This window comes from Heterodontus francisci, chromosome 20 (assembly GCF_036365525.1).
Source record: "Heterodontus francisci isolate sHetFra1 chromosome 20, sHetFra1.hap1, whole genome shotgun sequence".
In the NCBI taxonomy this organism is placed as follows: domain Eukaryota; kingdom Metazoa; phylum Chordata; class Chondrichthyes; order Heterodontiformes; family Heterodontidae; genus Heterodontus; species Heterodontus francisci.
Window position 1 is genome coordinate 58,852,589 of NC_090390.1, and position 24,088 is coordinate 58,876,676.

At 41.6% G+C, this 24,088-nt stretch overlaps 1 protein-coding gene across 5 annotated transcripts in view; it reads left to right on the forward strand.

The window, feature by feature from the left end:
• Window positions 1-24,088, forward strand: part of LOC137380662 (arginyl-tRNA--protein transferase 1) — a 297,262-nt gene that overhangs the window by 164,793 nt on the left and 108,381 nt on the right. For all 5 annotated transcript variants that reach the window (XM_068052848.1, XM_068052847.1, XM_068052849.1 and 2 more), the window contains one exon: window positions 5,167-5,266. In XM_068052848.1, coding sequence (XP_067908949.1) covers window positions 5,167-5,266 — 100 coding nt within the window. The remainder of the gene's footprint in view (window positions 1-5,166; window positions 5,267-24,088) is intronic.

Here is a 24,088-nt window from a genome sequence, read left to right on the forward strand (position 1 = left end):
ATAAGGGGAATATGCTTCTGAAAGGAAGTGTAATAGAGCAGTGATTCTCAAACTTGCTTGGTTTCAAATAAATTCGTAATCCTGATTCATCGACATCTAAATTATAATACAGTACAGATAATATGAAAGTGCTGGATGTGCAGAGTGTTTTAACAATGCTTTTAAAACACAGGTTTTTACTGTTGTGCTGCTCTAAGAACACTCCTTCACTCCTTCATGCATGCTCCTCTCCTAAGTAAGACAGCTGGTCTCCTCTGCGCTGCATATGAGGCAACTTGCACTTCCAAGTTATTTTGTAGACCCCCTGGAAAGTCTGTACAGGTATCAGCACTGGAGTCATGATCTGTTAGCCTGAATAATCAGGAATCTGTCTGCTATGCCAGGATTGCTTAAGTCATCAAAATTATATTCAAGTGACAGATCAGAATCCAAAATCAACAGTAACTTTCATCAAAGTATGAAACCTATTTCATAAACAAGTATTAAGGGCTATTGTTGTTAAAATATGATAGCATCTCTATTAGCTGAAACCTGACAGTAATTGAGAAATGAAATGTGATAACTGACGTTTGGTGCACTATCTCATTCATTTTAGTATTGCTGTTATAATTTCAATCTTGAGAGAGATCAACACTCAAACCTGTTTAGTAGCATGTGTAAAGTATGTTTGTTAGCTCACCATTAAGCTCGAAGAATTTGAAAACAGATATAACAGTTGTCTTTGTCGGCCAACCAACCTGTCCTTCTGTTGAGCAGAGCTATGCAACATTATTGTTGAAAATAATGACAAGTTCTGTGGCTGCCATACCTGTTAAATTAAACCACTAATATAAAAAGGTTGCATAGTAAAGATGTCGTGCATAAAATGTAACTTTTAAATTTCTGTAAAATAATTTCGGGATTATTTGTACCCACTCCCTCTTCAGTTAAAATGAAGAAGCTTTTCTGTTAATGAAATAGCAAAATTAAAATTTTATGCAGAGTATCCCAGTACTGTAACAATTAATATGCTACCTTAAAGGGGAAGGCAAGTTTAGTGAGTACATTCCATTTGATGTTTTAACCAATATCCTTGAGGATCAATTTTTGAAATGTTATCACTAATGTGATCATTGAGTATTATTGCCATCTTTCCTGTTAACAGTTGCAGAGAATGTCCCCATGCATTGAGGCTTGTAAAAGGTGGGAGGGAGATTACTTCAAATCGGCTTTAAATTTCCTGAAGCTGCTTGAAGACAGAGGAACCCAGACTGTAGACTGGGGATGCACATTTTAATATTCAGTGAGTTAAAGGAAATGTTCTGCATTTATGTCCTCCAGCAATTTTCCCAATAGCCATCAACATTCATGACTGAGACTGGAAAAGTGTGATATTATATAAAGGCGAAAGGGAAAGAGCAGGGAACTGGATAGCTATACCAAAGAGTCTGCACAGGCGCGATACCCTGAATGGCCGCCTTCTCTGCTGTATCACTCTATGATTTAGACGGTGGCGCACATGATAGTTGAGCCTGATCCTGTCATCACCTGGGATAGAATTGGTGTGAAAGGCACAGTGGGGGCAGAATTCTTAAAATGCATTCAGCAGAACTTTTTTAGCCAATATGTAGCAAGCGCAACAAGAGAGAAGGTGGTTCTGGACTTAGTTTTAGGGAATGAAGCTGGGCAGGTGGAAGGGATATCTTTTGGGGAGCACTTTGGTGGAAGTGATCATAATTCAGTTAGATTTAAGGTAGCTATGGTAAAGGACAATGCTAGACCAGGAATAAAAGTTCTTAGTTGGGGAAAGCTAATTTTACTAAGGTGAGATGTGATTTAGCTAAAAACAAAAGTGGACTGGAAACAGCTACTTGAAGGTAAATCAGTTGTGAGATCAATGGGAGGCATTCAAGGAAAGGATAGTGAAGTAAAAGCAAAATACTGCAGGTGCTGGAAATCTGAAATAAAAACAAAGTGCTGGAAATACTCAGCAGGTCAGGCAGCATCTGCAGAGAGAGAAGCAGAGTTAACGTTTCAGGTCTGTGACCTTTCATCAGGATGATTCAAAACTTGATAATGAAGAAGAAAGCTGTCGACTGCCGGAAGATATCAATGGACTAGTTGGATGGGCAGAACAGTGGCAAATGAAGTTCAATCTGCAGAAGTGTGAGGTAATTTATTTAGGGAAGGCAAACGAGGTAATGGAAAACACAAATAGTAGAATACTGAGAGGTGCAGCAGAACAGAGGGATGTTCGAGTGCATGTCCACAGATCCCTGAATGTGGCTGTGCAAGTAGATAAGATTGTCAAAAAGGCATAAAGGATACTTGACTTTATTAGCCGAGGCATAGAATAGAAGAGCTGGAAGGTTATGCTGGAACTGTGTAAAACACTAGTTAGGCCACAACTGGAGTCCTGCATGCAGTTCTGGTCACTGCACTAGAGGAAAGATGGGATTGCACTAGAGAGGGTACAGAGGAGATTTACAAAGATGTTGCCTGGACTGGAGAATTTTAGGAAAGATTGGATAGGCTAGAATTGTTTTCTTTGGAACAGAGGAGGCTGAGGGGAGACCTAATAGAAGCATATAAAATTATGAAGGGCCTAAATAGAGTGGGTAGGAAGGTCTTATTCCCCTTGGTTGAGGGCTCCATAACCAGCGGGCATAGATTTAGGGTAAGAAGTTGGAGGTTTAGAGGGGATTTGAGGGGAAATTTGTTTATACAGAGGGTAGTGGGGATCTGAAGCTCAATGCCTGAAAGGGTGGTAGAGGCAGAAACCATCATAACTTTTGAAAAGTACTTGCATATACACTTCAAATGCTGTAACCTACAAGGCTAAGGACCAAGAACTGGAAAGTGAGGTTAGGCTGGATGGTTACTTGTTGGCCAGCACGGATTTCCATGTTGTAAATTTCTCTGATTCTAATGTCTATATGCGCATTATAAAGCAAATTATGGCACTGAGCCACGTAAGGAGATATTGGGTCTGATCACCAAAAACTTGGTCAAAGAGTTAGGTTTTAAGGAGTGCCTTAAAGGAGGAAAGCCAGGTGGAGCGATCTGGGGGGGAAATTCCAGAGCTTGGGGCCTAGACAACTGAAAGCATAGCCACCAGTGGTAGAATGGTTAAAATTAGGGATGCTCAAGCAGCCAGAATTAGAGGAGCGCAGATATCTGAGGGTTGTGAGGCTGGTTGAGATTACAGCAATAGGGAGGGGTGAGGCCATGGAGGGATTTGAAAACAAAAATGAGAATTTTAAAATCAAAACATTGCTTGACCTGGAGTCAATGTAGGTCAGGGAGCAAAGGGGTAATAAGTGAATGGGACTTGGAGCGAGTTAGGGTGAGGACAGCAGAGTTTTGGATACCTCAAGTTTAGGAGAGTGTAATGTGGGAGACCAGCCTTGAGTGGATTGGAATCATCAAGTCTACAGGTAACGAAGGCATGAATGAGGGTTTCAGCAGCAGATGAGCTGAGACGGGCGAAGTCGGGCAATGTTACGGAGGTGGGAATAGGCAGTCTTAGTGATGCAATGAATATGTGGTCCCTAGATTTCCGAAAGAGTGATTAAGACGGAGAAAAGGAGGGATCTACTTGGGATAGAGAGAAAAGAATATACAGAACTGCCGCTCTTTTCTCTCGAAAAAAGAAAACTGAGGGTTGACCTGATAAAGTCAGTTATGAAAGAGTTTGTCAGTGTAGATGTAGAAAAAATGCTTCCACTTGTAGAGGAGTTCAAAATAGAGTTCATAAGTATGAGAGAATGACCCATAAATCCAATAGGGAATTCAGAAAAACTTTCTCCAAAGTTTGTTAAGAATGTGGAACTTGCTACCACAAGAAGCAGTTGAGGCGAATAACACAGATGCATTCAAGGAGAAGCTAGATAAAAAATATGAGGGAGAAAAGAATAGAAGGTTACCTTGATTGGGCTAGATGAAGAGGGATGGCAGGAGGCTCCTGTGGAACATAAACGCAGCCATAGATCAGTTGGGCCGAATGCCTTCCTTCTGTATTAAAGGATGTACAAATTACATCATAAGTTCTGTTGATAGAAGGACACATTATGTTTCAGTTCTTCTCCCCCTACTAATTGTTATAGTCAGAATAAAAATGTTTTTTTTGGTAATGAATTGAGTTTGTGTAATTCATCACATATAACTGCAGCTGTGTGCACTCTCCAGAGCTGCGATTGTCGAGAAGGAACTACAGTATGATAGCCTGAAAATGTGCTTGAATGGGTTTTGGGGATACTGAAGCTCCCTAGATCCTATCAAAATTCCAGCTAGCTAACCCTTTCTACTTGGAATTCACAAAGTTTAATCTCTTTAATTTAAAATGGTAATTCAAATTTTCACATTTTTCCTGCAAGTTTAGCACTAAATTCCCACTTGTCTTTGATTTTATGTAACTTAATTCAATTTTTTTAGAAGGTAACTTTAAATTATTAAGAGTACATTGTATTCTATTAGTTTATTATAGCAAATGGTGCTGTGAATGAACTTCTAAAAACATTGCAGCAACTCAAAATGAAATTTTAGAACATTTGTATTTCTCCTTAGTTTTATATGTAGTAGTCCTTCAATAGTCCTTGCTGAATGAAGTTTTTCATTCTTTTCCTTCTAATCAGTACAACTGCGTACAAAGCTAAATTCAAAACTCAGTTAAAAGAGGCAACCTTGTATTCTATTTGTGCAGGTTATGCATTTGCATATGAATTGGCCCTGCAGCCTGAGGAGTCTTTTCTTTTGCTTGTTAAAGACCAAAGGAGGAAAATGCTCTCATTCTTGCTTGTTTTGTTGTCTTCTACCCAGCTGGGAATGATAACAGGCACTGATCTCTGTTTTAAAAAATATAGGATGCATGAATATTAACCAGAAACTGCTCAATAGGGCCTTTAATTCACAGGCCTTTTGAATTTCAGATCAGGCACTTGGAGAGGAGATGGTGGTAGAATAGAGGCTTCACTTGTTAGCCTGAGATGATTTTCTAAATGTTGTGCCCTTCTAAACCAAGGCATTCTTGTTGTTTTCCATTCTCCTTGTACTGTGCGGATGGGTGAGAAAGACAGATTTAGAATGCTGAACTTAGAAGAAATATAACCCAAAGATGACCCTAATGCTGTTTTTAATGAATTTAAAAGCCATATTAATTTTCTTATTAAATGTTGTGATTTATTCTAGGGAAATTGCTTTTACAACTCAGCTACAGAAGACAGTCCCTAGTCTACGTTATTATTACATGGGCTTCTACATTCATTCATGTCCTAAAATGAAGTACAAGGTAATTATAGTTGTTTTGTCTGGTTCCACTGTCATTTCTTTCATGTTGTTAGAAAATAAATTTGCATCTTTCATTTATATTCAACACAATACAGATAGGAATATTTTTTAGTGAAACGTGTATTTCTACAATATATTAACATGAGACATACCAGCTGTACAAATACGAAGTCGTTAAATACCAGATTCTTCATGTGGCTAAGAAATTGGAGCTAAAGTTCTATGATATTTTGAAGGAAAATGATTGTGACCTTGACATGTGGGGGTTGAAATTGGACTCTGTCGCACCCATTGATGACATCTGCGGCACACTTGTGATGCAAAGCGCACTGGATGCCAAATTGGTAAAGGAATTGGCACGCCCAGTTAGCGTCTGCTGTAAACTTGCAGATCAGGTAGATCACAACGTTAGTCAGCATACATTGCTGATTTGATGCGCCAGCGCTGCCATTTTGGAACTGCACACTCCAGCCGATACCCTTTCATCTGAGCACCTGTTAAGCGCATAAAGGACCTCCCACCAGTGCTCTTTAAAGAGACCATCAACTACTTACAGGTTAAAAAGAAAGACTTGTATTTATATAGTGCTTTTCATAAACACCAGATGTCTCAGTGCTTTACAGCCAATGCAGTACTTTTGACATGTTGTCACTATTGCAATGTAGGAAATGCAGCAGTCAATTTGCACACAGCAAGCTCCCATAAACTGCCATGTGATGACCAGATAATATCTCTTTTCTGATGTTGATTAAGGGATACATCTTGGCCAGGGCAACAGGGATAACTCCTCTGCTCATCTTTGAAATAGTGCCATGAAATCTTTTGCGTCTACCTGAGAAGGCAGACGGGGCCTTGGTTCAATGCCTAATCCGAAATATTACACCTGCGACAATGCAACACTTCCTCAGTGCTGCACTGGAATGTCAGCTTTGATTTTTGTACTCAATCCCTGGATTGGGACTTGTGACTCAGAGGCGAGAGTGCAAGCAACTGAGTTGGTTTATTTCTTCTGGCTGTTGCCACAAATTTACATCTTTTTGCTGCCTTCCTTTTTTTTTCAAGTTTCAAACATGTACAGGTGGCAGTTGCTAAATGAGCTTTTGCTGCCTTCAGTGCTTCAGTACTAACCAGTTGCTCCCCAACATGGATGACTTCCTCTGGAATTGAGCATGACTGAGAGAATGAGCAGAAACCTCACAGACAAACTGCTCGAAGGAGGAGGAGGGAAAGGGGGAGAAGGACTCTCAACTGGAGGACATATCAGCCCAGGGTGCTCAGGGAGCAGTTCTCCTTCCTGAACCTCAGCAAGGAATATTGTGTGTGATGTCTGTGCTTCACTCAGGAGGACCTTATTGAAATCTGCCAACTTCAGGGCAGAGCATGGACAACATTGCCCATAGCTGTGAAGGTGACCATAGCTGTGAACATTTATGTATCTGGTTCCTTCCAGGCTGATTTTAGCATCATCTCACATTTTACAGTGCATTGTTGTGTAAAGGCAGTCACTGAGGGTTTGTATTCAGAGATAACTTCGTTTCATTCCTGTTGCAACCGAGGCGGGAGTAATGCACTGTCAGTTCAGTCCCATTATTCCACAGGTCATAGCATATTATTAAAGCTTTCCCACCTACCGGAAATTAGTCAAATTAAACACTTTATTAACACCCCCAAAATAAAACAGACCAAACCAGGTATCTTCAAACAACAACAAATTAACTATTTATTAATAAACTAAGTTTTAAACACTATTTAAACACCTATGTCTAAAAGACTTTATAACTTTTTATTTTATCCTAATCTTCATGCAAACATGCATACATTCAAAAACCAATGGTTAACTAGTTTAAAAATGGTGTTTCTTAGGAATAAATAAGTAGCTGGATTGTAGGTCTTTGTGGGTTATGTTCCTGGTTGGGGAGGTGTCCCAGAGTAGAATAATCAGATGCCAGTCAAAGTTTCCAGATGAATTTGACGAACCATGTTTAAGGGATAGGTTTTCAAAGCACTTCGGTTGCAGCAGGTGTCACACAGTTTATTATTTTTATTTAGAGATACAGCACTGAAACAGGCCCTTCGGCCCACCAAGTCTATGCCGACCATCAACCACCCATTTATACTAATCCTACACTAATCCCATATTCCTACCACATCCCCAACTTCCCTATATTCCCCTACCACCTACCTGTACTAGGGACAATTTATAATGGCCAATTTACCTCTCAACCTGCAAGTCTTTGGCTGTGGGAAGAAACCGGAGCACCCGGCGGAAACCCACGAGGTCACAGGGAGAACTTGCAAACTCCGTACAGGCAGTGCCCAGAGTTGAACCCAGGTCGCTGGAGCTGTGAGGCTGCGGTGCTAACCGCTGCGCCACTGTGCCGCCCAGTTCTTTCAACAAGGCGTATAGCAACAAGTCTATTTGGATTTTGAAATTGGTAGTCTTTCAGTAGAAACTTTACTGAGGATTCCAGCAAACAGACAACAGAGAGTCACTCCTGAAGCAGAGACTTCTTAGAGTTTGGAAGTTTAAAAAAAAAGGAATTTGCTGCCTCCAGCAATACATGTTCTTTTCCAGGGTTTTTTTCCCTCCTTAAGCAATACATAGCTGTAGACCAAAGTAGATTTTTCTGCTAGGAGAGAGGGATCCTTCCTTCAGTAAGCACACTTTGCTGCTTTCCAGATCAGACCGGTTATCGCCAGTTTTTACACGGTCAAAAGTTACAGTACAACATGCCATCTCCTCTTTCTCCTGCTGTTGCTTAGGAAATAGGTGCAGCTGCTGGAACACTGTGCCCCTTAGTTTTTAAACAGATTCTTAAATGCACACTGTTTTTAACGAGAGGAGAAAAAACAGTTTCATGATATTCCCTCTTGTCAGAGAGAAGCAGACTGAGTGAACATAAGGGTTTGCAAGGATTTAAGACTTCTCCATGGTGCAGGGTGCCCATTGACACATTGCTTTGTGTGCTGCATGCCATCTTTGCCATGTACTGGACTGAAAGGATTTCCACTTCCTGAAAGTCCAGCTGGGGTGTGGCCATAGGCAGCATATCATGCAGGTCAATGCCCAGTATATTGGCCGCTGTCATGATAGCAGTCTGCTATGCCAGCTGTTTTTCAGCCATTACAGTAAACTAAAGATAGCTACTGAGCAACAAGGGCCCAGGGCTGATATGATACATGACAAAAGCAATATTACTGAGGATGTTGGAAATCTGAAACAAAAACAGAAAATGCTGGAAATATTCAGGTCAGGCAGAATCTGTGGAGAGAAAAACAGAGTTAACGTTTCAGGTCTGTGTGACCTTTCATCAGAACTGGCAAAAGTTGGATAAGACTCATGACTTCAGTTCTCAACCCACACACGTGCACAGCATGCATACGATGGGAGCCCTGGTGCCACAGGGAATATGATAGAGCAGACCATTGACATGCTGAAGCAACGTTTCTGCTTTCTGGTCCGTTCTTGAAGAGCCCTGCAGTACTCGGCTGAGCGTGTCTCGATTTATGGTGGTATGCTACATAACCCTACTATCATGAAGGAACAGTTCTTGCCGTCTGCTATCAGGCAAGAAGGTGAGGAGGAGGACGACAAAGAATAGGAGAAGGTGGAAGAGGAAGGGAGGCAGCAACTTGGACAGCCCTTTTCTGCCTGGGCTGTATGTGAAGAACTAATTCAATTGTGACACCAGTAACCTCAATCTTAATTCCCCATTCACCAGTAGCCCCACACTCTTTACCTTCTCTCTGTCACTGATCGTCTTCTTGGCCACAATGCAAAACATGCACATTCCAAACCAAATTTATAAATTAAATCATGCCATATTGCATGCAAAAGTCAATAATCACCTTTATGCATTCCCTTAGTGCCTGTCTTGTGTTCCTCCTGGCTGCAGCATGGCTGGTGGAAGGCTGGGTTTCAGTGGAGGAAATTGCTGCTGGCCTTGGAGGGAAATTTTGAGCAGCTCTGGACCTCAAAGGCCTGGCTTCAGACTGCATCATCTTGGTATAGGTGTCAGCGGTCTGAACTGGCTGGCTGCCAGGCAACAGCCAAGGGTACTGGCAAGGTGGCATCATAAATGCTGTCGTCCTGAGGGAGGAGAGCAAGTTCATGGTCCATGGGTCCACTGCTATTCTCCCAGAGTGGTTCCTCAGCAATCTGAGTAATCTGTTGGAGGACAGATTGCTGGACTGCTGTGACACTCTAGAAGCCCCTTTGAACAGTGGCGCAGTGGGTGGCGCAGTGGTTAGCACTGCAGCCTCACAGCTCCAGCGACCCGGGTTCGATTCTGGGTACTGCCTGTGTGGAGTTTGCAAGTTCTCCCTGTGTCTGCGTGGGTTTTCTCCGGGTGCTCCGGTTTCCTCCCACAAGCCAAAAAGACTTGCAGGTGGGTAGGCAAATTGGCCATTATAAATTGCCACTAGTATAGGTAGGTGGTAGGGAAATATAGGGACAGGTGGGGATGTGGTAGGAATATGGGATCAGTGTAGGATTAGTATAAATGGGTGGTTGATGGTCGGCACAGACTCGGTGGGCCGAAGGGCCTGTTTCGGTGCTGTATCTCTAAACTAAACTAAAGTGGTATCTGCAGTCTGAGTTTGCATGATAGCAATTTGACTTTACACGACAGCTTGCGTAGCAGCAACCTGAGTTTGCATGACAAGAGTCTTAGCTTCTGCTGCAGCTCTCAGACTTTTGCTGGAAATGCTTGTGCTGTAATGGAAGCTGAGACATTGGCCATCAGACGCTGCATCCTGTGTGGATCCACAAGTGTGTTGATGGAGTTGGTCGCTAGTGCTGTGCTGGAAAGGAAGGGCTCCAACTCTACAAAAAGCCCTGTGCCAAGTTGGTGCCAGATTCCTCCATCCTCCTTGAATTGAGCACAGGCTTTCTGATAGGCTTCCTAATGTACCAAACACTTTATTGTGTACACCCATCAGCTGTAGCCTGGCACGTCGAAGCCCTCATCTGAGTCCTGTGCAGCAGAACCTGTCTGTAATCTTGGCCTTTGGCAAACTGCCACCCGTGATATCCTTGGCACTTTCCTTTGCTGCACTTATGACCAGTGTTACACCATGTGCAAATTCCATCTCTCTGCTATCCTCTAAGATATGCTCAGTATCTGAGCTGTTGTCAACAAGTGTGAAATCAAGCAACAGTGTCTCTTCATGAGCACTGTCTTTTTGGTCTTCCTCCACTGCCTGGGAAGTTGCACTTTTTGGGTATCTGAATGGAAAAAAGCACAAGGGTAATGTGATGAGGGCAGAGGAGAAATTAAGAACTGCACGCTTATATCATCTTATAAGTCAGAAAGATTGTGGGATGAGGGAGATGTGGGATGTTAGAAGGAGGATTAGCTGTGCGGGTACCATCATTTTCAGTGGCTTCAGCCCCACCACAGCCTCAGCAATGGCCCTTCCCGCTATGGCCAGCACTATCTCCTCCATGAGAGTTAAAAGATGTAAGTGTGCCTCTTCCATGTTAGTTCCTGCTGCACCTTCTGCAAGAGACGGGGAAGTAAATCGGTGAGTGTTGAAAAGTATGTTTGGGTGGTGTGGCTGCCATGGTTGAATAGCTGGTAGTGTGTGCAAGCTGTGGTGTGTGGTTTCCAATAGTGCTAAGTGTGTGAGAGTGAGGTGAAACAAATGAATATTCAGTATGAGTCATGATTGATAGAGATTGTTGGTAGATGAGTGATGGGGGGTGTGGTGTGAATTGAGCAGTGGCTGAGGCCTAGTACTGTCAGTAGGATATGGCATTTGAAGATTCATTCACTGACCTTGACCACTCGTGAGTCATTAAGCATCTTGCAGCTTTCCATCCAGGTCCTTGGAGCTAAATTCCTGGCATTTATCTCCATGGCTGTCTGCTTCTTATTGCATGTCTGGAGGGCCTCCTGCTCCCCTGCGGTTACAAGACATCATCTACAGGTTTATCTTTTGGAGGGGAAAAAAGCTAATGGCATACATACCAAGCTGTAATTCGATCTTTCGTCAGATTTTCAATGCCACGTGTGCTGTCATCTGCACTGGCATTAAGAATTGTGCTGTTATTAGGGACACAAGCGCACACTATAGATACAAGAGTTATAGTGGCAGCAAACGTAGGTGATTCATTTTTGATTTTTTTAAATTTTTCGTTGCAAAGAAAAAAATTATGTAAACTAGCACAAGTCGAGATGAGCTGTTGGGTGCTTATGTGTCAGGGCTGTTAAATGAAAATGTGAACAATTCCAATATTGTATTTAATATTCTGAATACTGTACGATAGAATAACCGTATCAGTACCCAAGAGAATCATGTGTTTCAAACAGTTTTTATAGCATTGTCATGTGAATGATCTCTGCTGCCATCTATCCTTTATAACATTAGAAACTGGGAAACTAGATGGGCAGATATTGTAGCATGTTTTAAGAAGGAACAGTTCCATCCTTCTGAAAATTCCAATGATTATCTTTCCAGCAGTAGTAAATGGCAAATTTGAAGGTTAAGATTATTAAAATTATTGCAGTTTTATTTGGTTATTTTAATAAAGCTGGTTTTAGCTATTAGCTGGGGCGTAGGCAAGAATTTAAAATTGTACACACTCCTTCCAAATGCTTTGTTTCCCGTGTGACATACTAATGTGCTTATTCGTAAAATGGCCTGTGCCATTAACATTTCCCAGCCTCTGGAAATTGTTGAACTTTATAATTAAGCAAGGTGGATTCTGATTAATCTTAGAACATTTTTATAAACTTGATAATTGTTTAGAATTACTTTTAGATTTGAATTAGTTTGTGATATTAGACACTACAGTACGGTGCATCATACATTCAGGATTTTTAAAGCAGAGGGCAGTTTAGCGAATAGACTGAAAATGAGCAGCGGCAAAGAAGAAATAGTTAGAAATTCTAGTGACGTGCACACATTTTCACTGGTAATTATTTCTGTCCAACTATTTCACCCCTACATGAACATTGTGTAGACTAACAATACATAAAAGCAGTGAAGCATCTATAATAGGAATCAATTTGATTGTCAGACCAGACAGCTTTCACCGAATTTCAAACCAACCTTCAGCTTTAAAGTTATTTTCCCCCTTTTTTTGTTTGTTTTTGCTACAGAAATGTTGTTTATCTTAATTCAGAGTTTGTCTTGTCGACTTAAATTAAAAATATCAGTTGCTGAAAAAATGCTTGTATGTATTAACAAGCTGACTTAATTATTGCAGAATCAAAATCTGCATTTTCATTGATTTAGGGCTAAGCACTGATGTTCAGAATGAGAATCTTGAATATAAAGTCAGCCTTTTAAATACTAATATAATGTTGGGTGATCAATGTTCATTACCTGAAATGAGCTTATCAAATTGTTGAGGATGGGATCCATTGACTCAATCAGATTTAGTGCTTTCAGTGAAAAGTGAATACTCATCCTATCAATTTGGTTTGAATGCATTGTTAAATTAAAGTGCATCTATGGTAATGGAGGTAGAACCATTTACGGTGCTGAAGGAGGCCATTCGACCTATCGGGTTCATGCTGGTTCTCCATGGAGCTATGCAGTCAGTCCCATTCCCCATCTTGATTCCCATAGCCCTGTAAGTTTATTTCTCTTAGGTGGCCATCCACCCTCCTCTTGAAGTTATTGATTGTCTCTGCTTCCACTACCCTTGTGGCAGTGAGTTCTAGGTCATTACCACCTGCTGCATAAAAAGTGCTTCCTCATATTCCCTCTGTAACTTTTGCCCAAAGCTTTCAATCTGAGTCCCCTAGTCCTTGTACCATTTGTTAATGGGAACAGTTTTTCCTTGTCTAACTATCTAAGCTGGCAACAATCTTGTCCACCTCTATCAAAGCTCCCCTCAATCTCCTTTGCTTCAGGGAAGACAACCCCAGCTTTTTCAAACTAACCTTGGAACTAAAATCCCCCATCCCTGGAACTATTCTGGTGAATCTCCTCTGCACCCTCTCAAGGACCCTCACAAACGTCCTGAAGTGTGGTGACCAGAACTGAAGCCAGTCCTCGAGTTGAGGCCCAATCTGAGCTTTATAAAGGTTCACCATAACTTCCCTGCTTTTGTACTCTAGGCCTCTATTTATGAAGCCCAAGATCCCATATGCTTTGCTAACCACTCTCTTAATATGTCCTGCCACCTTCAAAGAGCGAAACACATGCACCGCCAGGTCCCACAAGCTTAATTTTATTTCCCAGCAATCCGACTGAATATTGCAACTGTATCCTGATTCCATGAGCCTCAATTTTGTTAAACAGCTTTTTATGTGGTACTTTGTCAAAGGCTTTCTTAAGGCCCCTATAGACAACATCCATTGTCCTCCCTTCATCAGATTTATCTTTACTTCATCAAAAAATTCAATTAGATAAGCCAAGCAAGGTCTGCCTTTTACAAATCCTTGCTGGCTTTTCCTAATGAACTCAAATCTCTTCAAGTATCTGTTGATTTTTTTTCCCTGATTATTGTTTCTAAAACCTTATCCACAACAGAATTTTTTGATGAAATAGAGAAGTTTGATGAAGGGAAAGCAGTGGATATTGTCTATATGGGCTTTAAGAAAGCCTTTGACAAAGTACCACATAAAGGGCTGTTTAACAAAATTGAGGCTCACTGAATCGGAGGATCAGTGTCAACTTGGATAAACAAAATAGGCTTAAGGGCAGAAAAGAGCGAATTGTGGTAAATTGATGTTTTTCAGTCTGAAGGACAGAAGGTAGTGGTGTTCTGAAGGGTCAGTGCTCGGACCGCTGCTTTTTTGAGGTATAGGATTTGGATATTGGAATACAGAGTAAAATTAAAAAATTTGCTGATACCAAGCTTGGAGGTGTAGCAGACAGTGAGGATGATGCCCGCTGACTGCAACAGGACATAGGTTTGCAGAATGGGCAGACAAATGACAGATGGAACTTAATATGTACAAGTGTGAAGTGATGCATTTTGGCCTAAGGGATGTGGAGAGGCAATATAGACTAAATGGTGCAGTTCCAAAGAGTGTACAGGGCAGAGGAACGTGGGGGTTCATGTGCATAGATCTTTGAAGATGGCAGGACATATTAAGAGAGTAGTTAGGAAAGCATATGGGATCTTGAGCTTCATAAATAGAGGAATTGAGTACAAAAGCATGGAAGTATGCTGGACCTTTATAAAGCTCTGGTTAGGCCACAACTAAACTATTGGGTCCAGTTCTGGTCACCGCACTTTAGGAAGGATGTGAGGGTCTTTGAGAGGGTGCAGAGGAGATATACCAGAATGGTTCCAGAGATGAGGGTTTTCAGCTACAAGGTTAGGTTAGGAGAAGCTGGGGTTGTTCTCCTTGGAACAAAGAAGATTGAGGGGTGATTTGATAGAGGTGTACGAGATTATGACAGGTTTAGATAAGGTAAACGAAGAAAAGCTGTTCCCATTAGCTGATGGTACAACAACTGAGGGGACACAGATTTAAGGTTTTGGGCAAAAGGTGCAGGGGGGATATGAGGAAGATCTTTTTTATGTGAGTGGTAATGACCTGGAACACTCTGCCTGTGAGGGAAGCAGAAGCAGAGAGTATGAATGATTTCAAAAGGAAATTGAATGTGCATTTGAGGGAAATAAACTTGCAGGACTACAGGGATAGAGTGGGGGAATGGGACTGATTTGGATTGCTCTGCAGAGAGCTGGCAAGGACTCGCTGGGCCAAATGGCTTCCTGTTATGTCATAATGACTCTGACTCTATTCAGCTATTGCAGATGACAAAACTTGGACATATTGTGAACTGTGAGGACCATATTGAGAGACCTCAAGAGGACGTAGATCAGCTAGTGGAATGTTTTTTTTATTCATTCATGGAATATGGGTGTCGCTGGCCAGGCCAGCATTTATTGCCCATCCCTAATTGCCCTTGAGAAGGTGGTGGTGAGCTGCCTTCTTGAACCGCGGCAGTCCATGTGGGGTAGGTACACCCACAGTGCTGTTAGGAAGGGAGTTCCAGGATTTTGACCCAGCGACAGTGAAGGAACGGTGATATAGTTCCAAGTCAGGATGCTGTGTGACTTGGAGGGGAACTTGCAGGTGGTGGTGTTCCCATGCATTTGCTGCCCTTGTCCTTCTAGCTGGTAGAGGTCGCAGGTTTGGAAGGTGCTGTCTAAGGAGCCTTGGTACATTGCTGCAGTGCATCTTGTAGATGGTACGCACTGCATGTCGAGGGAGTGAATGTTTGTGGATGGGGTGCCAATCAAACGGGCTGCTTTGTCCTGGATGCTGTCGAGCTTCTTGAGTGTTGTTGGAGCTGCACCCATCCAGGCAAGTGGAGAGTATTCTATCACACTCCTGACTTGTGCCTTGTAGATGGTGGACAGGCTTTGGGGAGTCGGGAAGTGAGTTACTCGCCACAGGATTCCTAGCCTCTGACCTGCTCTTGTAGCCACAGTATTTATATGGCTACTCCAGTTCAGTTTCTGGTCAATGGTAGCCCCGAGGATGTTGATAGTGGGGGATTCAGCGATTGTAATGCCATTGAATGTCAAGGGGAGATGGTTAGATTCTCTCTTGTTGCAGATGGTCATTGCCCGCCACTTGTGTGGTGCGAATGTTACTTGCCATTATCAGCCCAAGCCTGGATATTGTCCAAGTCTTGCTGCATTTCTACATGCACTGCTTCAGTATCTGAGGAGTCACGAATGTTGCTGAACATTGTGTAATCATCAGCGAACATCCCCACTTCTGACCTTATGATTGAAGGAAGGTTATTGATGAAGCAGCTGAAGATGGTTGGGCCTAGGACACTACCCTGAGGAACTCCTGCAGTGATGTCCTGGAGCTCAGATGATTGACCTCCAAAAACCACAATCATCTTCGTTTGCACTAGGTATGACTCCAGCCAGCGGAGGGTTTTCCTCCTGATTCCCATTGACCTCAGTTTTGCTAGGGCTCCTTGATGCCATACTCAGTCAAATGCTGCCTTGATGTCAAGGGCTGTCACTCTCACCTCACCTCTTGAGTTCAGCTCTTTTGTCCATGTTTGAACCAAGGCTGTAATGAGGTCAGGAGCTGAGTGGCTCTGGCGGAACCCAAACTGAGCATCACTGAGCAGGTTATTGCTGAGCAAGTGCCGCTTGATGGCACTGTCGATGACACCTTCCATCACTTTACTGATGATTGAGGGTAGGCTGATGGGGCGGTAATTGGCCAGGTTGGACTTGTCCTGCTTTTTGTGTACAGGACATACCTGGGCAATTTTCCACGTGGCAGGGTAGATGCCAGTGTTGTAGCTGTACTGGAATAGCTTGGCTAGGTGTGTGGCAAGTTCTGGAGCACAGGTCTTCAGTACTATTGCCGGAATATTGTCAGGGCCCATAGCCTTTGTAGTATCCAGTGCCTTCACTCGTTTCTTGATATCACGCAGAGTGAATCAAATTGGCTGAAGTCTGGCATCTGTGATGCTGGGGACTTCAGGAGGAGGCCGAGATGGATCATCAACTCGGCACTTCTGGCTGAAGATTGTTGTAAATGCTTCAGCCTTATCTTTCGCACTGATGTGCTGGGCTCCCCCATCATTGAGGATGGGGATATTTGTGGAGCCATTTCCTCCAGTTAGTTGTTTAATTGTCCACCACCATTCATGGCTGGATGTGGCAGGACTGCAGAGCTTAGATCTGATCTATTGGTTATGGGATCGCTCAGCTCTGTCTATCGCATGCTGCTTATGCAGTTTGGCATGCAGATAATCCTGTGTTCTAGCTTCACCAGGTTGACACCTCATTTTGAGGTATGCCTGGTGCTGGTCCTGGCATGCCCTCCTGCACTCTTCATTGAACCAGGGTTGGTCTCCTGGCTTGATGGTAATGGTAGAGTGGGGGATATGCCGGGAATGAGGTTACAGATTGTGGTTGAGTGCAATTCTGTTGCTGCTGATGGCCCACAGGGCCTCATGGATGCCCAGTTTTGTATTGTTAGATTGGACACGTGGCATGTGAAATTTAATGCAGAGAAGTGTGAAGTGATATATTTTGGTCAGAAGAACGAGGCAATATAAAATATAGGGTACAATTCTAAAGCGGGTGCAGGCACAGAGAGCACAAATCGTTGAAGGTGGCACAGCAGGTTGAGAAAGCGATTAAGAAGGCATATGGGATCCTGGATCTGTAAATAAGGCATAGAGTACAAAAGCAAGCAAGTTATGATGTGCCTTTATGAAACACTAGTTCTGTGTCAACTGGAGTAGTGTGTACAGTTCTGGGCACCATACTTTAGGAAGGATGTGGTAGCTTTAGAGAGGGTGCAGAAAGGATTTACAAGAGTGGTTGCATGGACTTCAGTTACGTGGATAGATTGGAGAAACTGGGGCTGTTCTCAGAGGAGAGAAGGTTGAGAGGAGATTTGATAGAGATGTCCAAAATCATGAGGGGTCTAGACAGAGTAGATAGGGAGAAGCTGTCCCCATTAGTGGAAGGGTCGAGAATCAGTGCACACCAATATAAGGTGAATGGCAAAAGAACCAATGGCGGCATGTGGGAAATCTTTTTTACGCAGCGAGTGGTTAGGATCTGGAATGCACTGCTTGAGAATGTGGTGGAGGTCGATACAATCGTGGCTTCCCAAAGGGAATTGGATAAGTACCTGAAGAGAAAATAATTGCAGGGCAATGGGAGAAGGGGCTGAGGAGTGGGACTAGCTGAGTTGCTCTTGCAGAGACGGACTCAACGACTTCATTCTGTGCTGTAACCATTGTATGATTCTATTCAGAGAGAAGCAATTCCATGAATGATACACAAGAGAGAGGTTAATTACTTGTAAATTGTGGCCCTATCAAGTCATGAATCACAGCTTGCTTTAGAAATGTCTCAAGTTGTGAAAGCAGTTATCTCTGAAGAAATTAATATGCTCGCACAATGTCGGGCAGTTTTCTGATTTAATTACATTGATCTGTAATTCCAAAAACATTTTTAAAAATTACTTTATATCTCAGTCATGAGAAAAAATTGGAGCTGAAAGAATCCTTGAACTGTTTTGTTTAAGGCCCTTACACAAATGCAGCAAACACTGCCCAAAAGACCATTAGCTTCCTGAGAATAATAAAACTAAAAGAGCAATTTCTGCTGACATCAAACCTAACATAACAGTCTCTCTTATTTTAATAAGGTGATTGCTTACAGACCGGTGAAGTAAAACCTGCATTATAGGGAGATCAGATATGGTGAAAAGTCATTTGTAGCAAAAAAAAAGTCTCCATTCACTTAACAGTTTAGTGAAATAGAATGACATTTGGATTGCAGTGAAATTGCTCACTTACAGTGGAAGTATAGTCAGTATTTTCCATTGTTTAGCTGACGCAATGTTATGGTAGATCAATAAAAGCTACAGCTTCCAATCATCAAGTGCTGAATATTTTTTTAATTAAAATTGTAAAATTGTTCATTTCAGTATTTGGAATGCTCTGTCTTTGGAACGTCAATTGAAGTATAAAAATAAGCACCTTGAGGTTTAGAGTTCTGGATTTACTATTTATATCAGTGAGAATGGAACAGTTCCAAGTTAAGTGGAGTAAAAACAGAAAATACTGGAAACACTCAGCAGGTCAGGCAGCATCTGTGGAGAGAGAAGCAGAGTTAATATTACAGGTTGTTGACCTTTCTTCAAAAACTGGAAGATGTTCGAGTTGAACAGTTTTTCGAGTTTAGTGGGCTGAGCACTGTATTACGACTGAGGTGGGAGGAGTGCACTGTTTATTCTAGTTCCACTTCTCCACAGGTCATAACATATATTTAAATTTTCCCACTTACCAATATGGTCAATCACTTACTCTATTTTTTCCAGAATAAAACACACTAACCAGGTTTCTTAAATGAACACCAAATTATCAGTTTATTATAAAACCAGTCTTAAATCAGTAATGAAGTAACGCATAAACACACAGATTGAAATTTTACAATTCCCTTTTTACCTTAGCCCCTCACCCTCTCTCACACATACACATATACATTCCAGTTAACGAGAAAAATAAAAGGGAATTTTGTTCAGAGCGTTGTTACAGACAAAGAAACACTTGGGCTGAACACTTGTTCATTTTTGAAGAAAACAGCGGATGAGATATGTTGTGTTCCAAAACTGGCATACAGTCTAGCCTCTGAGTACACGTAGATGGGTCACTGGGATCTTTTAGAACACTTCTTTTCAGGCGGCGTTGAGAATTAATTTAGCAGGATTTTGTTGAAAGACAGGAGATGAGATGAGTTAACACAGTGGACTTCTCAGGGTCTTTTAGAGAAGTGTTGGAAAGCTGAGCTGGGTTGTGGTCTTTTCTTCTTCCTTGGGAATTCCCTTCTCCTTCTGCAGGCTTGACTCTTTAAACATTCAGCAAGAATCTGGTCTTTCCATGACACTTTTCAGCAGGCTTGACTAACTTTGTCTCATTCCAGAAGGTAAACACTGACACAACAACCAAAAGCTTGCGAGTTTTCTGCACGCTCAGGTGCGCATTGCTGCTCCTGGTCTTGTCCTATCACGGGGCGCGCGATTGTCACTTCTCTGCACACATCTTCCCCAGGCACCAGGGTTTCTGTTCTATTTTTAATTTGAGTCATGTGACAACCAGTAAACATTGTTGCCAAACCAGTTCTTCAGTTTGACTATGTATTCCTCAAAAAATATTTTAACAAAACAATCACTTTCTTAACAACAGTAACGTTGTCTTGAGTTTTCCTTGATCCCTATTTCATGAAACAATCAGTAATATTAAATCAACTGACTTCTGGCATAGTTAGAATTTTATTTATTGTGACACTACGGAATAAGTGCACAAGTCAGCATCTTAAAAGCCAGCAACAGGTGGTCTTCATTTGTAACATTTCACAAATAACAAATAGCAATGCAAATGTGGTTTAGTGAAGTATTCCAGCAAGTATATGATTAATTTAAATTAACCTTTTATAAAATAATGAGAATCTAAAGGGTTGCATGCTAGCTATGATGTTGACATTCTAAATGCAACAGGGACACAAAAGAAACATTGACCAACAGTAAGGCGATGTTTATATTAAAGGAATACCAAGTTTGATTGATCTTACTTAGAGGATGATTACTGCAAAAAATCTGTTAATTATCAATTTATCATATGTATGATAAATTCAAAAGAATAGCTCCTGTTATCATAGTCATAGAGAGATACAGCACCGAAACAGGCCCTTCGGCCCAATGAGTCCGCGCCAACCATCGACCACCCATTTATACTAATCCTACATTAATCCCATTTTTTCCATCTCACATCGCCACCTTCCCTCAATTCTCCTACCACCTACCTACACTAGGGGCAATTTTTACAATGCCAATTTACCTATCGACCCGCAAGTCTTTGGCATATGGGAGGAACTCGGAGCACCCAGAGGAAACCCACGCGGTCGCAGGGAGAACTTGCAAATTCCGCACAGGCAGTACCCAGAACTGAACCCAGTTTGCTGGAGCTGTGAGGCTCTCAAAATGCTGTCCTTTATTTAATGGCTCATCCTCTCATTTTCTTTTTCTATTGACTCCCTAGGGCTATTACCTCTCCCCTGTTGGGTTCCTTTGCAATACTAATAACCTCTACCCATCATAACTCATTATTTTGTTGATAATTCCATTACACATTCAGCAACTTCCTTCAGATCCTATGCCCTCAGTACACAGAACTTCTGGCCTTCACAGTAAATGGTTGAAGCACACCTTGATCTCTTCCATGCCCTTCAAAAGAGTTTTACAATCATTAGAAACTTACAGTACAGAAAGAGGCCATTTCAACTTATTGTGTCCATGCTGGCTCTTTGAAGGAGTAGTTGCGTTACTCCCACATCCTCCCTTTCTGTCTGTAACCCTGTAAATTCCTCATTATCCTGTTCATTGGTTGCACTTTGCGTTGTCACTTCATAATTAGGAAAAAATAAGATGCTTTGTTACCCTGAAGTTGGAGTTTTTTATTCATTCACAAGATGTGGGCATTGCTTGCAAGGCCAGTGTTGTTGTCCACCCCTAATTGCCCTAGAGAAGGTGATGGTGAGCTGACACCTTGAACCACTGCAGTCCGTGTGGTGGAGGTACTCCCATAATCCTGTTGGGGAGGGTGTTCCAGGATTTTGACCCAGTGACGATGAAGGGACGGTGATGTATTTCCAAGTCTGGATGTTGTATGAACTGGAGGGAAATTTGCAGGTGGTGGGGTTCCCGTGCGCTTGCTGCCCTTGTCCTTCTAGGCAGTAGAAGCCGAGGGTTTGGAAGTTGCGATCGAAGAAGCCTTGGTGAGTTGCTGCAGTACATCTTGCAGATGTTACACACTACAGCTATGGTGTGCGGGTATTGGAGGGAATGAATGTTTAAGATGGTGGATAGGATGCCAATCAAGCAGGCTGCTTTGTCCTGAATGCTGCTAGGCTTGTTGTGTGTTGTTGGAGCTGCACTCATCCAGGCAAGTGGAGTGTATTTCATCACACTCCTGACATGTGCCAAGGTCTGTTGTTAAGTTGCAGTCAGATTCAGAGGTGAGTTGTTTGCTGCAGAATACCCAGCTTCTGACCTGCTCTTGTAGCTACAGTATTTATGTTGCTGGTCCAGTTAAGTTTCTGCTCAGTGTTGAATCCCAGGAGGCTGATGGTATGACTCAGTTGATTTCACAAAAATCAATCGTCATTTTTGTAATAAAAGTTTCTTAGAAATATATGGGACTGTTAAAGGTCTCTGACTACTCTCATGTTATATTCCGCTTGCAAAGTCTCATTGCCTTCCGTTTGTCCACTAAACTATTCAGATCCCCTATGTTTGCTCCTCTTGCTTCCTGTTATTTGCTGTACCCGTGCTGTTTTTATTTACCGTTTTGTGCATTCCATTTTCGATTCATTTATGTACAATGTAAACAATAATACTTTATTCATCATTTTCTTACATTCTGATGCAGCATTGACTACAACTCCCCTTTGCTTCCTCTGATTGAGCCAATTTTTGATTCACTCCAGGAGTTTGCCCCCTGCCAACAAGTTTAGTGCATTCCAGCCATTTGGGCTGATAGCACACATGACACTACGTCAAAAGGTTTGCCAAATTATGAATGTATAGTTCCTACTCATTACCCTTTAACCACTGGGTTTGTTTTCTCCAAAGGATTCTAGTTTATTTGATAGATGTGAAGCCAATGCTGACTCTCACTGATCCATTTTTCTTTACGTGCTTCATTTGTCCCTCCATCAAATTTTTTTTTTTACTTTTTCCAGTTCATGAATGTGCACATTTATAATTGTGAATGTACTTTGAGCAGATTCATGTTGGAAAAACCATTTACTTGATTTTAATCCAAGATTTTTTTTACAGTTTGTAGAAAATGGGTAAACAATGGCCAATGCAAATTGGCATAATTGACTGTTTTTTGGACAATACAATATTAATAAAATATTTGTACTTTTTTGTAACGTGTGTACGACTGTAGAAAAGTTTGAGCTGAACGTAATCATTCTGCTACAGATGCAACAAAACTGCAGTCAAATATTTAAATTAGATTGGAATTATCTCGGAGAAGGCTGACAGTTTTGATATAGTGAACAGGGAAAGAATATTTCCTTTGCTTGGGGCGTTAATGACAATGAATCATCAATTTAAAATTGTCATTGAGATTGAGAGAGGCCATGAGAAAAGAATATTATGCAGTGGGTCATTAGAACATGGAAATTTTTGCAGTGGGATTAGTTGGAAGCAGAACATCTTCTTAAAAAAAAAAAAATTTTGCAGAAATATTTGAAGCAGAGGGGAAGAGAGTGGGGCATTGGGATTAGTTTTGGATTGCTCCAGCAAAGACCTGGCACAAGCTGTGGGCCTCCTGTGCTGTAAATGATTGTGATTTCTATGTGAGACCCCTGCTACAAGTGGTTTCACACCTCTTTGCTTTAATGTGCATGAAAATTAGATTGGACCCAACTCCCAAAATTGTTCTGCAGTGATGTGAAAGTTGTAGTATAATGATGAGGAAAGAGAAGTTTCAGACTATAAAACTGAGAGGTAGTGATACACTATATGCAGGAATGTACATACATACATTTACCTGAAATCACACTGAGGCAGATGGGCATTAAACCAAAAATCACAACGGACCCCTAAAAGAGTCTTCAGGGAAATTAAGTGTACCCTTTGGGAACTTGTTGCCTGAGGCTTTTTTTGTGACAGCAGCTTACAGATGTGAGTCAGGCTGAAGACTCATAGGGCTTGGAAAACCTTCACTCTGTTACTGTTTTGTAGATTTCTGTTGTGTAGTTTTCTGCTGTGTTTAAAGATTTTAACGATTTGTTTGGCCAAAGCTCGTGGAATCGTGCCCACATGGATTTGTAGACAGAGTGTCTCCATCTCCACAGGTTAGTTTTCATTGCCTTGTACAAAGACATGTCTGGATCCACATGTTCCTTTCACCTCTGCACATTTTTAAACATTTATTGCTTTTGAAAGATGAGTAGGTGACAGTTTTCATACAAACAATGTCTCCATATTCTAACTAAGCTTTTCAAACAAGCCCATGTCCTTTAAACATCTGTAATAAAGTATGTAAATTAAACCAGTGTTTATGTGGTTCAACATAATGTCTCTGAGCAATTGATTATGAACAGCTTCTGGTTAAGATCAATCCATAACTGTCAACATTTTCACGAAACTACTCTCAAAAGGATTATAGTCAGTGCACTAAGTAATCAGTTGATTTTTTTTTCCAATATTCTTTACCGGAATAAGAAAAAACAAAAGATTACTACTTACTACTTATACTACTTATAAAAATGGTGTCAATTATGGATGCTATCTTTCTGACCTGCTAGCCTTCGGAATTCAAAGATTGTTTGCAACCTCAG